Here is a 17,834-nt window from a genome sequence, read left to right as displayed (position 1 = left end):
CGTCATCATTTACTTGACTTTTGCTTAAGTTGTTGCTGCAGTGTAGAAAAGCTCGCCAATCACATGATCTGAAGTCCATACGATGTAGTCGACCTTTACATCTCGTCTACTGCTGTTTACATTTTGGAGACGATGTCAAGAACAACGTTCTTGCCTGCCTCTCAACGTAGTCACCCATAGCTATGCAGTTCAAGGGATGAGCCAACCGGGTCTCACTCCCAGCTCGTCAAATACTGATCCTCAGTCAGCGGCCGTCAGCATCAGATACCAATGCACAAGGCACCCTGTAGCGGTGGTATGAGACGCACCAAGCAGCAGCATTATTTGAAGAGCAGGGAGGTGGATGGGTCAAACAAAGTCAGGACTCTCACCCAAGAGGCCGCTGGTCTTTTCCCATTTTGCCAAAAGTTATCAAGTTATTTCACGTCATGTCACGTGACATATGTGACGTGCATTACGTGACATTACATCAAATTTTGTTATTCTAACCCTTTGAAACCTGAGCAAATTGCCTTGGCTTCTTTCAAAAACACGGGAAGAACGCAGTGAGCAATGTAAGAAAAAATTTAAAAAATAGCATGACATTGGCAAAAAGTGAAAATTAAAAACAAGAATTTTTTTTAAAAAATAAAATAAAAAAAAACAAACAAGAAAATGACCTGGAAAAAAGAGCTTAGAATTTTTTAATAATTCTGTAACATGATATTAAATATACAATAATGATAATTATAAATATAGTTTTTCCCTAGCCTAAACACATACTTTTTTTGCCTAAACCTAAGGAAGTAAACCAAAAAAACAAAGGGCCAAATTCACAAAAGGATTGCGTGGCTTTTCCGGCTGCTAAACCGGTAAAAATGGAGCAAACAGATACCGTCTAATTCACAAAGCACGCGCAGAGGGTGAAATGCTCCACTAACTGCGCTGCCAAGCAGATTGCGTCTCAGTGCTCCGGTGTTATTTGCACATATTTAAATGAGGTATTATGCATATATTTGGCGGAAAAATTGCCCCTTTCTATGCAAATGAGCCTCATTGATAAACAACATCTAATTCACTAACACCAGCGCTAATAGCCACACACAGTTTGAGTGAAGTAAATAACATCTTTAGAAAGCTGGTGTAAACTGGGCGCTCCTCTGTGGAAGCCTCTCGGCCAGACTTTCCAGTGATCGTGATCGTCTGTTAAATCAGTCTGTAAATACTATTTTGACATTATTATTATAATCATTATTACTTTAATGGCATCCGAAGATACTGATGCGTTGAACAGGTGACAGTCTGCGGTCGTTCTCAAAACGCACTTCAAAAGCAACTTTCAATAATTTATTTTACGAAATGGGGGAAACAAACGTGAACAAAAACGGTTCCATAATTCATATTAAATTCAAAAGATAACGAAAAAACAGCTACAAGTGAGAGGGAATAGTGATAAAATGGTCAAACTGGGTCATATCCACAGCCTCAACCCATCTGACACTGTTAGACTGACTCACCAGCAGACATCACTACATGAGGGTATACAGTATTCAGTACTTTGCCAAACAAAGTCTAATTAGCCTAACTAATACCAGCGCTAATAGCCACACGCTTGTGCAGCTTGTGAGGCATTATCTTCTTTTACATTCCGATGGCGTGCGTTTGAAAACTCCTATGGAACTCACAGACTGGGATATCAAATCCCAAATACAGTTTCTTTCTCCAGCCGTTGTATTTCTTGCCTGGAGTTTTGAAGAATGGGTTCGCACCTCCTCGGTCAGGACCTCAAGCTCGCGTTCTGAAAATTTCATCTTTCTCTTCCTAGCTGCCATTGTTCTGCCACGGTGTTCTTGCCGCAAAGCCAGCATTTATACTTTGCCATGTGGGTAATTGCAATCAGGGGCAAATCAGGGGCAAACTGCACTCAGCTGCCAAACTTTGTGGGCGTGTTTGCGCTGGTATATCATTAGCGCAATATCCTTTGTGAATAGGACGTTAAGACGGAACAAACTGCAGGTGCAAATGAAGTGCAATTCAAGGTGCTATCAGCGGCCGCAGTTCATTCTTTGTGAATTCGGCCCAAAGTTTGTTACCAATGTTCCAAGTGTATTTTGAAAACACACGACACGTGTTACGAGCAAAACTTGACACACTGTCCCTGAACGTTCAAAACCAACATCAGAGGAGTTCCTAGGGTGTCACAGTCTGATGTTTAGGGCCACTGCACAAGTGTTGGTATTTGACAAGTTGGATGTGAGCATGTGTTGGATCAGTAGGAGCTTCACACAGATTTCAGAGGAGACTGGAGGCGTTGCCATTGCAACACTACTCTCTGACTGCTACTCACATTTAACGACTTTCCACTTCTGTGTTTTGGTACAGTTCGTTTTTTCACACCTCATGCAAACTGTGCCTGAGTGCACATGAACTGTACTTGAGACCACCTTTTCAAATCGATTTACGTGCGCAGGGACAATTCACAGCGTTTACACTAATCAGACAAACCGGACTTTGTGATCACGTGTATTTGGACCTGAGCTCCGGTCGCTGAGTAAAATCCTCCTAACTCACCTCCTGCTGTATCTCTGCCCTGCAGTTCACTCTGTTTGCAGAAAACCAAGACAACAGAAACTGAAACTCCACCTGACCTCCAGTAAAACAGCTGCTGATGATATAACAAATACACATGTGGTTGTTAGGTGTGATTCTGCGTCTGTTCACTATTTAAGAAAAAAAACAGAGCAATATGCACATACATGCAAACACTAACTGTACCAGGGCCACGTCTATGTATCTCTGCAGTTTCACCAGTCTTCGTTAGCTGTCCTGTTCATACCAGGTGACAGAATGTGAACAAACCTCAAGTAAAATGTGACCACAAATCAATCTGTCAGTAATTTAAGGAGTTTTCTGTAAGAGCAGCAGTCTGAGGCAGATCTCTGTGTGTGCACGTTATTTCACTGAATGAAGACGATAAGACAAAGACGACATTGACTGGAAAGGGGAAAGACTAAACTGGATGTCCAAACCACATCACGTCTTTTAAAGGACTCTAAAAATAAAGTCTGGGCCGGAGGAATCTGATGATCACTTTTCAGATTTGGAAACGTCTTAAGTGTGAAGGGAGATTCTGTACACAATGTGTCCTCGTCTGACCTTCGAGTCAAAGCTCTCTGGATCCTTGTGACGATGGCAGTCAGAGTATTTCTGAGCTCAGTTTACTTTTAGATTCCATCTTTAAGAAGTTTAAAATAAATGATGGACAGTGATTTCCGACCCTAAAAGAATCTTTCCGGGGGGGGGGGCCTTTGAGTTTGAACGATGCTGTGCTTTAGCCAATCACAATGGAGGGGGCTCCACGTCCATAGCGACCGCTCCACCCAAAACGCCGTCTCATCGCAAATTTTTTTTTTTTCCCAGCGGATGTCTTAGTTACAACATGATTGAGCTAACTGGAGTAGTTTCATGTTGTATCCGACAACGGGAGGCTTTTAACAGATGACGTCCTGCTGTTAGCTTTGCTAACTGTCCCTGTCAGCTGCAGCCACTGATGTTTTAACGTTTTAACGTTAACAGCTAACGGTTAGCCCAGCTAATCTACGATAACCATGTTAATTGCGTGCACACAGAAATATTAACGTTTGTTCAATCATTGTGTTTATAGACTTAACAAACATAAGATTAGTCTACACGGTGATATAGTGATGTGAAAAATGTGATATATAGCTAAACTCTGCTGGTTTTCTACCCGAAGTATTTGTAAACAACACGGCGACTCTCTGGGGGCACCACTGGAAGTGAAGGGCGTGAGCGATCGCCGAGGCCCCTGCACTTCCGTTAGTCCCTGGGCTGTGCCTCCAGAGGTAAAGGAAGAAAAACATTGTTTTCTTCTTTTTTTTAACCAATAGATTTCCAGATTGGCACCTGACTACCTGTGGCTGTGCAAGGAAATTTCATTGATTCCATATGTGTATGATGATTTGCTCTCTTTGTGTATATCGGATCATCTCTAACGTCTAATAAAAAAACCCTGTTTATTATTATTATTATTATTATTATTATTATTATTATTATTATAATAAAGGCCCAGACAAGTCAAACCGATTTCAAAGAACAAGCATCAATGAAAACTGACTGCTGCGTCGCCTCATGTCCTCACGCTGCCAATGTCTTGTTCAAAAAGTTGTGCTTGAACACATCGCAAAGACTACAGCCGACAGCCAACCACCACGTACGTTCTAGGCCTGTGTGAAAGGAAATAACTCTCCAAACCAGTAGACGGCATCGTCTGAACTCGTCATTCAAAAAGGGAAACCAGAAGACCGTCTTGATGCTAGTTAGCCTGTTAGCACATTAGAACGATAAAGAACAGAGCATATTTACTGTGGGTCAGTGAATAATAACACAATCCATGCCGAGATGATCGTGCATCCATAGTTTCTGCTCAAAAGGTCAATGGCTTAAGAAAAATAATCTGATCTTATGTTACAAGTTTGTTTTGGTCTCACTCCCTCTTGACTGTTTGTTTACTTTCCTCACTTCAGTTTGTCTTCGCCGTCAACATGCTGAATCACCCAAAAAAAAAAAAAGGCCACGGAGGCCAACAAGTGCCCACAGTGCGGGACGCACCGCAAAGACAACAGCGACAGACACTCAGCGACAGCTCGACAATGACCGATGGTCGACTGTCGACTGGGTGTTTCAGGTAGGGATGCACGATAATATGGGTACATCAACGGTATCGGCCGATATTGGCTTTAAAATGAATATTTATACATGGTAATTATCACAAAACCCCAACAATGGTATTTGGGACAGTCCTAGTATTAGCACTACGCTGTATCACAATAAGAACAAAGCTAATAAGGTATTCATTCTACACTAGTTAGCTAGCCACCGCTGCTCATTCAGCGATTACTGAAGGGATGCGCGATAATATCAGCATATCTTTAAAATGAACTATCAGGATCGGCCAACATGCTTCTTCTTTTTTCGCACAATAAATGAATATTACAGACACTGAACAGTATTTCATGTCTCCATCTGCTGGTGGGTATGTATGTATAATATGATGTTAATTCCACGTGGGAAAAAAAGTGGATATATTAATATAGGTATTGGTTATCAGCCAAATGACTTGTTATATATCTACAAATTGGAAATCTGCAAAAATCCAATATCGTGCATCCCTAGTTTCAGGGCCTTTAAGAAATTTAAGAAAATATTTAAGATGATTTTAACACTTGAAAAGTCTGTTACACCCTGTTTGAAAACTCTTTACACATTAAGTTTACTTAGTGCCTTTTTTAAACTTAATATTATGGCTGTTTCTCCCCAGTTTGATGTCCCTGTAGTATTTTCTGGCTACTCTGTAGATATGACATCTACTGCCTGTTAGTTGTAGTGTTGCCGTCTCTGAATTGAGGGTCTTACAATGATCGCAGGTTGTGCAGACTGTACAGCTCTAACAAATTTGTGTAGAGCTGAAATGGTTGGTTCATAAAGCAAATAGTCAACTGAGGATAAATCTCAGTGACAGTTTGGACTGTCATCTTGAGCTTTTTTTGGACAGACCAAATAATTAATCCATCGATAAATCTAAAACTAACTGGCAGATTTGTGATTCTGTGCAGTAACGGAACATTTTGCATTGTTCAGCTTTTACTGTGTACTCAGAGGTTGGATGTTTGTACATGAGCGTCTGTCCTGTGTACTTTGTCTCTGCACATGACGGATCAGCTCTGATCTCTCTTTTCCTGTTTAACGGCCTCATTTCCTCAAACGTTTCATGAGCCTGAATGAAGTACGACACATCAGTCATGCTCTGTGTGCAGTTATTGGCACTAAACAATCAGTGACTTGTCTCTAATTATATCTGTGAGTAAAGTGAAGCCATGTGAGGCTCCCGCCACAAACTTTACTGACAACCTGAGAGAGAAAGAGTGTTTTTTGACAGCAGATACATACCACTGACATCGCCCTGGCCACCCTCTGACTGGCAATATCTCCCCAAAAGTCTCCCATAGCTGCTCGGTCCAAAACACAACCACCTGGGTCAAATTAACTCAAATTCCAAAAAACTCTCAAAGTCCAAAACAACAGAAAATGCTCTGGCAGTGAACTCGCCACAGTTTTAAAAGCTGGGTAGAAGATAAATCCAGCCGCTCAGACACAAACTGACTGTCAACAGCTGTGAGTGGCTCTGCGAGTTGTCCAGGTTCAGTATGTAAATACAGACGCTATGCTGCAGGCAGAGCCTCGGCTACGACTCGTGTATTTATAGCCAAGTGTGTTGCTTCACTGAGCGCTTGTCAGAGCCAACAGCAGCCTGGAAGTCTGCACACGCAGCAGCAGACAAGAAAAAAAAAAAAAAACAGGAGGCGGGGCATCTGATCAACAAGTCATCCACATTTCTGAGCAGGAAAAACACCAACAGAGACAAAACTGACAAACTCAACTGAACTGAAACGACCCTGAAGTACTTTAACTAACAAACTCTGATGCTTCTGATGAGTCTGCACATTTACATAAAGTTCTGCACCTAGAAACTGACACACGGTGCACTGTATCCATCTGTATTATATTTAAAAAGTGAGACCCAAGTCGATCAATCAATCAATTTTATTTATAAAGCCCAATATCACAAATCGCAATTTGCCTCTCAGGGCTTTACAGCATACGACATCCCTCTGTCCTTTGGACCCTCACAGCGGATAAGGAAAAACTCCCCAAAAAAACCCTTTAACGGGGAAAAAAATGGTAGAAACCTCAGTACCAACAAGTCCCATGGCAAAACCCAAGTCAAGAAAATAAGTCTGAAGTCACGTCCCAAGTCAACAAGTCTCAAGACAAAACCGAATCCTAATGCTGCGTTAAAAGATGCACTGATTGGAAATTTTGTTCACCATTGCAGATTTGGCTGAGCTATATGTCCAACCTGCTGATTCTGATTTTGTCAGATTTCTCTTTTCTCTCCGTCTAAGAACTACAGTATAATTGACAACATTCACAACCAGATCAGGAACTTTTCTTTAAATATTTGGAGCTTTTCTTTAAAAATGCAAATATGATATCAAAGATGAGTGTCTTGCCGAACCAGAGGGTTTTTTCCCCAAATTTTTTTATTAACTTTTCTGCAAACATGATAAAGTTAATACAGCAATACAGAGCCTAATAAAATGTCTGTGACAGAAAAAAAAGCAGAAGAACAAGGAAGAACCCACCACAGGCTAGTAGAGGTATCCCGGTCTTGTGAAAAGAATTTAAAGAAGCCTTCAGTGAGAATCTTAACTTTGTTGAATGCATTGTTGTCCTGTATCCATCGGTCGTGCATTGGGAGAGAAGTATGTTTCCATTAAAGAAGAATGGAGCGTCTGGCTTGCAGAGTAGTGAAACCAAAGACATGTAGTACTGTAGCTGGCATGTTCTGAGTTGGAGGGAGGCCGAATGAAGCTGTCAGGGGGATAAGGTACCAGAATCGTGTTGTGGGCCTGTCCCAGGGTTTCAAATACTCTGGACCAAAAGTCAGCTGGCCTGGGACATGTCCAAAATGTGTAAATGGTCATCAGGAAGTTATTTTAAGACTGAAATTGATATGGATTGCTATACTTAGAGTTTATCAGAAAACTATTTACAGAGCAGCCACAAGACTGAGCTTCAGATCATTTTTGGTCAGATCCGAAATGAGGATTTTCCTTCATCACTACAGATATTGACACATTTCACTCGGATTATAGTCGTTATTGTAAGAAGCACATTTTCCAAAGTGAAAATAAATGTTCATAACTATTAGAAAACCTAATTTAAACCTATCCAGTCTCACTCCAAAGTCAGTGAAATCCGGCGCATGGTCAGTGACTTCTGTTCTGGTGTCAGTCAGACACCGATGAAAAAAGCCGTCCATTCACGTCAGCATGATATGTGGCCGGTTGCCGTTATCGTTTAACGGGGTGGTGGACTGGTCCAGCAACCACCGACTTACACTTGGGAGGACGGTGTTCACTTCCCGTAAGATTATAAAGGCAAACCCTGTTCTTTTTTCCTAAATCCAACCACGTGTGTTTGTAGTTAAGGGAAAAATAACGTCAATTTGCTGTGTTGTACTGATGTAGTGCTTTTATTTTGAAAGAGACTGTATTCAAACTGTACATTTCCTGTGAAAACAGAAGTGTAGTTTGAAAACAGACAATGCATGTAACAGGCTGAAGTTGACACGGCGTCCCAGAACATCAACAACCAACACACCCAGGGTACCTTGGACGACATATGTGGACGTGGAAAGTCCATGACCAAACGTGGACATGTGACGAGGTCGCAGTGAGGATGTGTTGTTCTAACGCAGCTCATCTGGCTGCTCAAACCAGTTCTCAGATTGTGGGGGTGTGTTTAGGTCAACTAACATTCAAAGAGGTCCAGTTCGAGAAAACGCAAAGGTCCGGAATATCATAATGTCTAACTTGTGATTTAGTGTGATATACACTGAAGTAGCCTAGTAGTTGCATCAACGTCTGCATGTAATTAACATCTGACTGTCAAATCAAATCAAATCAAATAAAGAACGTACGAATCAAGAACGTTTCGACAACATCAACTGTCTCTTAACATTAAACTATACAGATATGCATTTAAAAAAATGGAGAAAATAAATGAAATAATTTTTGAAAAATTGTGCATCTTAAAATAAAGTGCCTAATTTTAGAATAAGTAAAATAAAGTGTATCAACAGCTTGAATTTTCCTTTTTCTTTGTGAACTGTTTCACAACTTGACTTAACAGTCTCAACCAATTTTACAATAAATAAATAACAATTGAACATTTTCTCTTTCTTTCCGACTTCTCTCTCTGTCCCTCGCTCACTCGTCTCTCCCCCTCCGACTTCTCTCTCTGTCCCTCGCTCACTCGCCTCTTCCTCTCCGTCTTCTCTCCCTGTATTGCTCTTTCTTTTTCTATCTTTCTATTTTTCTATCGTCTTTCCGCTTGTCACTCTCCTCCCACCTCTCCTATTTAACTGTATACAGAGTCGCAATGTTACTCGCCTGGAATGCAGATATTTGATTGGCTGGGTGGCATCACACGGGATGGCTTAACTTACATTCAATTGGTCTGTGTGTTTCCTGATCAGCTAAACCAGTGCCATGAAGACTAGAAAAGCCGAGCCGGTTAAAATAGAAGCGTCCCGTCAAAATTTAAAATCCCTTAATAATATACTGGTTATAGGTCTGGGTCCGTATAGGATGGCGTCTTGGTCTGGACTCAGACTGTGGTCGGCCTGTTAGTGACCACAGCACTAGAATGTTTTGCTGTCACAGAATAAACTGCCAAATCTATCACATGGACCCTACTTGGTAAAAAAAAAGCGAACTACACTTACTAGCCGACCAGGTTAGACTACTTAGCTCTCTATGTACCTCCCTGGCGCTAATTGTTTTAGCATTTTCTATTCACTTACATGAAATGGTTAGCATTAGCTTTTCTATGTGAGCTTATTGTTACCAACTCCCCACGGAGTCTGCTAGTTTTCTTGACTAACAGGTGAATGGTAAACTTGTATATTGCTTTACTAGTTTTCCAACCACTCAAGCGTTTTTAACACTACACAACATTCACCCATTCACATTCACACACTGATGGCTGAGGCGACCATACAAGGTGCCACCTGCTACTCAGTAACCATTCACTCACACTCACACACCGATGGAACAACCACCGGGAGCAATTTGGGGTTCAGTAGTCTCACCACCAGACAATCAGAGATCACTGGCTTCTGATAGTCTGGGGACACTCCTCTCTAAAGTGTGTTTAACACACCGGAGAAAACGGCTGGCAACAAAGCAACGCCTCTTGTATTTTTGAAGAGGACACACCCTCCTGGAAATGTGCGCTCCCCCTTTTCTCGTCCGCAAGGAAACAAACACACAGAGAGCTTGAAAATGGATGCTGAGAGATTTAACTCTGTTTTATCAATCGTGTGCTCAGTCCACAAGATTGTGGAAATGAAGGACTTACAGTGACTTTGTTTAAAAGTTTTAACGCAGTCGGACTATGTTTATGAGCACAAGAGTTCAGCGAGCCACCGAAGGACCGCCCTGCGGATTTACTATTGGTTCTGCAACGTAGGGAGTTTTTTAAACTCTGAAATTGTATCCGCCCATCTAAACACAAAATCAGGGAGAAAGACGTCAGTCTTTAGTTAAGCAAAGCGTCTAAAGACTGACTTGTGAGTCTAGGGGTTCAGTATCTTAGCCAAAGATACCGGGACCAGGGATCCAACCACCAATCTGCCAGTTAGTGGACGACCCGCTCTACCTCTGAGCCACAGCCACCCCAATTAATAATGACTGGCTAAGTAGCAGACTAACAGACCACATAGATTTGTGCTTTCATTCAGTTATACCTTCTAGACTAAGAAGCTAAGTGTTTTAGCATCTCTATCCACTCACATGAAACAGTTAGCGTTAGCTTTGCTGTACGACACCTGCGAGCTACTCATCAACTCTGATTAATACCCCAATCAGCTAGTTAGCTTAACACAGTCGCTTTAAAACCATGTGCCTCATGCATGGTAATGAATTAAAAGTTTTGAGAACAGGTTGCAATGGCTCAGTTATTATCTGTGCTGCTGTTGGCGACATAAACCATCATCGGCCGATTGATCGGTGCATCTCTAGTTGTGTTTCAAGTTCTGAACACATCACAACAGACTCTTTATTATATTTAATGATGATTTAAATCTATAGTAGAAATGTGTGAGTTGAATTGTGGGAGCTCTCATGTTTCTCTGCATTTGTAACTTCTGTTGGCTTCAGTTTCAAGTATATAATTTTGCATCTGTAATTAATAAACATTTTCCATTTTCCAGCACCAATACTGAGGAAGCTTCTTCCCTCCCTGTACGCGACTCACAGTTAATACCAGGCTTTTTCCGCTCAGCTCAGGGATTATGAGGAATAACAACAAGCCACAACATGCACACAGAGCACGTATTACAGAGGAGGTTTTACATTTCCTCTTCTGTTTTCAGCACAGTAATAAACTCCAACAGGCTCGAAGACCACAAACAAATGACCGAATACAGTAACAGCCCTGTGCTGATAACAGGAACCAACTTTGAATGTCATCTGACAGATATTCAGGAGCAGCTGGCTTCCCCAACTTCCCCTCGTATTAAAAGCTGAATAAATATCTACTGCAGGCAAACGAACAGTTTGATCGACTTCCTTCCTGCAGCATCTCAGTGTTTTTACAGGATTGGTAGGGGTGGGGGGGGCTGTGATGGATACATTTATAATGATGTATAAAATGACATCACGTTGGATGTTTCTGGTAGAGAACGATCAGCTGAATCTGCAGCTCCGCTCGGCTTTACGGAGCTTCATCGTGAGTTTCAGCTTGTTCAGGGTTGTCAACAGTCAGCTGTTAATCAGTAAACCACCAGGAATGTTTTTGACCGGTTACACATTTGCGCACACACTCCGTTAACGGCTCAGGTAGCTAGCAGGCCGAGGTAAAAAATGACGCACGCAAAATGAAGCTCAGTGTGAGTTGTGAGTTTTGTCCCCAGAAAGACAAAACAGTCAAATTTAAATTTTGTGATGCTATTCTTCAGTTCAGTAGTAGTGTTAGCCAGAGCTGACCTGAAACCTTCAATCGTTACCATGGTAACTGACATCCAAATCAGTATTCAAATGCTGTAAACTGGTGGAGGGAGTTGAAAGGACGTGGCCAGTGCCAGACACTGAAGGTGGGAATCAACAGAGGATCCACAACACAATATCATCATGATACTTAAGTCACGATACGATATTATCGCGATTTCAAATGTATCGCGATATGCTGAGTATCATGATAACATATATTATATATGTTATATTTTTATATATGTATATATATATATATTTTTTTTTTATAATTTACCCCAGTCTTCCCAGTCTGTTCAGTCATTTTTATTTTAACAAAATGTTTCTATTGGACTGAAAAATAAATTTATTTTATTATTTAGTCGGCTACCTAAAGTTTAATTTGTATTCGTCATATTAATAATTTATACAAAGACAAAAAAGATATTTAAAGATACAAAAATATCACGATACTATGCTGTATCTATTTTTTTTTTTTTTTTGCTGCAAATTAGTGGCTAAAAACTCAGTTATTGCAGATTAAAGGTCAAAATGGTCTTTGTTTTCACTGCACTGTTGTAGCTGCCCTCATGCTACATATCTTCAAAAGAAAACAATAAAGACAGGAAGCCTCTGCACACTGGGGTCTACTGAAACTACTGAACTTGTTCTCAGGACCTTGTGTCAGGTGACTTGGTATAAATACTGTAGATGTCTGACTGATGGTGAACATGTTCAGGAACCTTTAATGGTTTATTTGGTCTTCTGTACATCATCATAGGAGGAGGAGGAGGAGGAGGAGGAGGAGGAGGAGGAGGAGGAGGAGGAGGTCATCACCACTACACATTGCTAAGTGTTGTCAGCTGTGAGCGCACACTCACTTCCTCTCCAAGCTGACACTCTGTGGGTTCAGTTAACAGGCTGTCGGTCTGACGTTTGTTGAGTCCCTTTGTCTTATGTTTTTTTTGTTATCTTAACGGATTTAACAGTTTTTTTTCTTAACTATCTGCACAAATACATGCTGCTTTTAAAAAGACTGAACCATCTGAACGCCTGACTCTTCCTTTTAGTTGCACTGACATTAACTGAACCTCATCCTGTTGCACTGAACTCTGCAGCACGTTGCACAAGTGGTGTGGTGTGTACAGTGTGTTACAGTACACACAGCAACATTACAGTTACTGCTGTACAAGTCTGTCGACTAATGTTCTTAGAACAGCTCTCTAGTTTCTCCTTATTTATTCATTTTGCTTTTATTCTTATCTTATTGTTACTTTTCCTCTGCAAAAGGGAAAAGACGTAGTGTGCAAGACCTTTTTCAAACTTTTGCCCTGATGAAGGTTTGGGGACCAAATCACATTAAAACTTGCATTTTAATGAACATTTTAATCTGTAATTTACTCAATCTGTAGAGAAAAATGGAAGAGGCTACACGAGACCTATGAAAGCTGTAGAAATATAAGAGGAGTGTGTATAAAGCCCGGTATACCCTGTGTGATTTTGGGCTGCCCCAGATGAAAGATAACCAACATGAAAGAAAAGTGGACACATCTTCGGTCGTGGCTCTAAAACAGTGGTCCAACATCACACTGTGAGAGGTTCAAGGATGGCTGTTGTCATCGTCTGTGATCAAAGACGGCCTGGGATAAAATTTGGGATGACCATCTCACTGTGTGACTGCTGTTACCACCTACGTCTACTAACCAACCAATAGAAACGCAGCATGAAATGACGCACTGATCAGCACTAAACCCAAACCAACAGACAGACAGCAGCTCGCCATGGAGGCAAAACACCCTAAAAGAAATGTGTGTGATTCCAGCAAAGAGGAAAAGCTTGTGAAGCCTTGTCTGTATGATGTGTCCTCCAGCTCTGACCATGATCGCGTAAAGAAGGACGAAGCATGGAAGGAAATAGAGGCGGAGCTACAGCTGCCAGGTGAGACGCCTAGCAGCTAGCAAACACACACACACACACACACACACACACACACACTGCAGTGTATATAGTGCCCACAAAAGTTCAGTTTTTTGTTTGTTTTTTTTACGTTGTTTGAGACATTTTCTTTCCTGACATTTTAATGTTTTTCAGATATTTAAATAAAACTTTTCTGACATTATATCAACTTTTTTTTTAGACAATTTAATCTTTTTTTATTGCTATTTTTAAAAAAATATTTTTTGGGCAATTTGATAAAAAATTTTTGGACATTTTATCAACATTTTTTTTCTGACTTTTTTTGATACTTTTCAGACATTTTCACACACTTTAATATTTTTCTGACTTTAAAAAAAAATATTATTCGGATATTTCATTAATATTTTTTCGGGCATTTTATTAACATTTTTCCAGACATTTTTTTAATGATTATAATTTCATAAATTTTTATTTTTTATCTATTTTTTTTTATCTTTAACGTGACCCCATATGTTGTTCTCCACAGTTGGAGTAATAACCCTGCAGCATCACTCAGTATGTGAAGCTGTTGCATCGTACGTCGTAGCCTGTGATTAGGCGCTGTCATCGTACAGTCTGCAGACATCAAACTGGGTGTTGTACCCAAGTTTATTAGATCCATGTGGCACAGTGCAGCTGCTCTAAACCAAGAAGACTGATAAAATCTCACAGTCTGTAGGAGGCTTGAGTCCACCAAATAAATTGACACAAGTTGTGGCTCTTACCCTCTTTTACACTGTCCTGTGTGCAGAAGCAGCTTTTATAACATGAATTCATTTTCATGCTAAAAACAGCAGATTCCTGTCAGGAAACAGGAGCAGATTTTGGTTAAACAAAAAGGTTTTACTGCAGTTTATTCAAAGAGCAGCTCGTGTCTCTGCACTCTGCTAGATTCCACAAACACAAGGATATTTCAGTCTGCAGCCTGAGGCACCTGAGACACCTGAACACTGTGATCTGTACACAGGTGAGCTCTGATGTCACTGCTGAATGTTCACAGATGAAGCCAGAACAACACAGTGAGAGGACACAAACATTTCAGACAGCTGAGAGACAACTTCAGGGAGAACGAGTTTGTCAGTAAATATCTAAAACTGACTGTCACAATAAGACGGCCTCTTGTGGGGAGCTTTTATTTTGAAAGGACAGGTCATTCTACTGCAACATCACATTCTGACTGAAAGATTAAAATCTGACCAAACACACACTTATGTAAGATCAAAACAATCGAGTCACAAATCATTTTTATTGGTCCTCAACAGATCTGAGGGGTACAATTAAACCATTCATCTCAAGTGGAGGGAAACAGGAAGCAGCGCGCCCTGAGAGGTGGAAAAAAGAAGCCCAGTGCTGCACAGGCACAGGGTCCAGTGTCTGGCTCAGAGGCACTTCTGCAGGGAAAACAAACAAACCCTCTGTAGCACACAGATCCTTAGGGCAGCAGAAGGCTGACAGCGCTGCACATTCCAGGCACCGCAAGTGCAATGCATGATGGGATAGATCTTAATGCTAAACCTAGGAAAATTAGGACTAGAATCACCGTGTGGTGGTTGTATGTCTCGGCAGTTATGTTACAGTTTACATCCATGTCTGTCCAGACGCATGTTGCCATGACAGAAAACAAAGCTTCAAATATGGATGTTGCTGCAAAGAAGCTACAAAGTCTAAAACATGGATGCGTCTCACACGTCTTCAAATGCCTCCCCTTCTGTTCTTGAGATATGACGTTAAAACATGATGATGTCACCGTGAAGTCGACCTTTAACCTTCTGGATATAAAACTTCATCACATCATCATTTTATCTGATTAGACATTTGTGTGAAATCTTGTCATAATGAGCACATGAATTCTTGAGTTACGGCCAATAACATGTTTTGCACAGTCACAGTGACCTCTGAGTCATGGTGGACGTTTGTGCCAAATTCCAGGGAATTCAATCAGGAGTTCCTGAGATACCACGCTCATGAAAACAGGACAGATATTAGGAGGCACGTACTTCCGGACAACCCGAAAACATGCCTCCAGGCAGCTGTCACGGCACGGAGGCATAAACACTGTTGTTAATGAAAATATGTGGAGAAAAAAAGCACATTTAAAATCATTATTAAAGACGCACTCGTCCAGAAATGTCCTTAAAGAAAGATTTAAAATCTGTGCAGGAGCAGAAATAGAGATGTCCTCACTTCTAGACCCAAGCATGGGTCAAACGCTAAATACTGGATCTTACATTTCCCATAATGCAACCAGAGAGTGTATTTTGATTCGAGGATAAACAGGCACGTCTTTCACACTTAAAACCTCCAGTTTATGACACAGACTGTACTCACTGTATAATTTCTTTAAATAGCTTTTTTAATATATTTAAGTATTTAAGAAGAGTGTGAGAGCTTTTCTTAAATATTTAAACATATTAAAAAGATAATATTTTAAAATAAAAACTATGAATATTAAATATAAGTTGAATAGAAAATAGAAATAAAAAATTGTAATATTAAATATAAATTAAATAGAAAAAAATAAAATATTTAAAAAAAATATGAATTAAATATTTGCAATGTAAAAATATTTAAAAATTAAATAAAAGAATTATTCGGTTTCTAAATCTATCTCTACTACTAGTATTAAGTTTATGGAAAGCTCAAAAGAAATATTGACTTGATTAATATTGTGATACAGTAAATTGACAGTGACTAATATAGAAGATCATCATATTCACTTTTTGACGAATCAGCCAGCCCTCTCATGAGCTGAAACATAAGTCATATATTTCAGCACCTCTTTCAAAAAGCTTCAGTTTTATAGGAACTGGAAGTTACTGAAATATTATGGACACACACACACACACACACACACACACACACACACACACACACACACACACACACACACACAGTCACGTAGTAATACTAAAATCAGATGTGACTCCCCAGGGAGCAGAGACATATCTTCAGTCTGTGCTGTCGCTCCCATATTAGGAGAACCAGCTGAGAGGGAAAACAACATCTGGACTACAGCAGCGTTTACTAAACACACCGAGAACTGTGGGAAAATTCACAACGGCCAACACACACACACACACACACACACACACACACACACACACACACACACACACACACACACACACACACACAGAGTACTGGGCCTGCAGAGTGAGCTCAGGTCACCAGTCAGTAACAGACTTTCTGATCTTACTGAGTGTTACTGAGTATTTTTTATCAGAGCTGCAAAGAGAAACCCAACCTGATCCTCTGATCAGACGCTTGCACTCAAACACGTTTCCACAGAACAGCGTCCACAGAGTCTGAAGGTGAACTGGAGTCTCCTGGAGGCTGCGGCGTTAATTACAACATGCACAGCCCTGTTACAAAATGCACAATGACACATGCAACGTGTTTTTAGGTGAACACAGACTGTGTGAGCGTATTTAGTTTGCTCTTGTTCATAAAATCACAGAAGTGGCAGCAGATTGATGCCAGAACAGAAGTGTTTGATGTTTACTCTCAGTGAGACACATTTCTGCACCAAAATACCAACAACTCTCTTTGTGTGAGGCAAAATTCAAGGTCATGACAGGAACACAGTCAGTGCGCCGCCTGAGCTGGTTTCTGTGCTGCCATTAAAAAATGAGAGCCGGCAATATTAATGTTTCAGTGTTTTTAATGTGGACTCATGAAAATAGATCCAAATAAAAATCAAATTCAGTCAAGAGCATCTAAACAACTGGTCCAGACTGTTGTTAAATCTGACAGTGTTCAGGTTAACGACACACTGACATGAACATTTATACATTTTTATTTGCACCTAACCTCACACAGACATCAGTCTTACAGAGCCAGGAGGAGGATTCTTTGGCATCTCTGCAGGAGTTTAGCTTGATTGATTTGACATTGGGGGAGGTGGACGTGTGTCCATCTTTGGTTTGTGGGAACTTGCTTTTATTGCACGTAACTTGACAAGTTGTCGTCAACTGTCGTGGACTGGTAACGCCACGTCTTTGGTGAAACACGAACAGGAGTAGGGTTGCAACAGTGTGAGATAGGGTACGATAACCATCTTAGAAAATATCATGGTTTCATGGTATCACAGCATTTATGTTATCAGTCAGAGTGACCCTTGAAGGAATGACAGTAGAGTGGTTAGTTTTGGTTGAACAGATGTTTTATTACTATAATTTAAACTTGAAACTATTTTTTTAAATGAAGTTTGTGTAAAATGTCCGTCTACTGACAACAACTAAAATAAAACGGAGATTCAATGTCTCGTTTTTTAAATATCGTAGA

The 17,834-nt window shown here is 40.5% G+C and overlaps 1 protein-coding gene across 2 annotated transcripts in view; it reads right to left on the bottom strand.

Annotated features, from left to right (window-relative positions):
* The window catches only part of LOC117266222 (sodium bicarbonate cotransporter 3-like), a 69,809-nt gene that overhangs the window by 40,532 nt on the left and 11,443 nt on the right, over positions 1-17,834 (bottom strand). Inside the window, exon 1 of one of the 2 annotated variants that reach the window (XM_078171278.1) lies at positions 5,947-6,304. The exons of the other annotated variant lie outside the window; for it this stretch is intronic. Coding sequence (XP_078027404.1) covers positions 5,947-6,003 — 57 coding nt within the window. The 5' untranslated portion in view covers positions 6,004-6,304. Of the gene's footprint in view, positions 1-5,946; positions 6,305-17,834 lie in introns of those variants that run through there. 2 annotated transcript variants of the gene reach the window in all.

Source organism: Epinephelus lanceolatus, chromosome 10, assembly GCF_041903045.1.
Source record: "Epinephelus lanceolatus isolate andai-2023 chromosome 10, ASM4190304v1, whole genome shotgun sequence".
Lineage (NCBI taxonomy): Eukaryota > Metazoa > Chordata > Actinopteri > Perciformes > Serranidae > Epinephelus > Epinephelus lanceolatus.
Note: the sequence above shows the minus strand (reverse complement) of the source record. Positions and strands in the feature narration are given on the sequence as shown.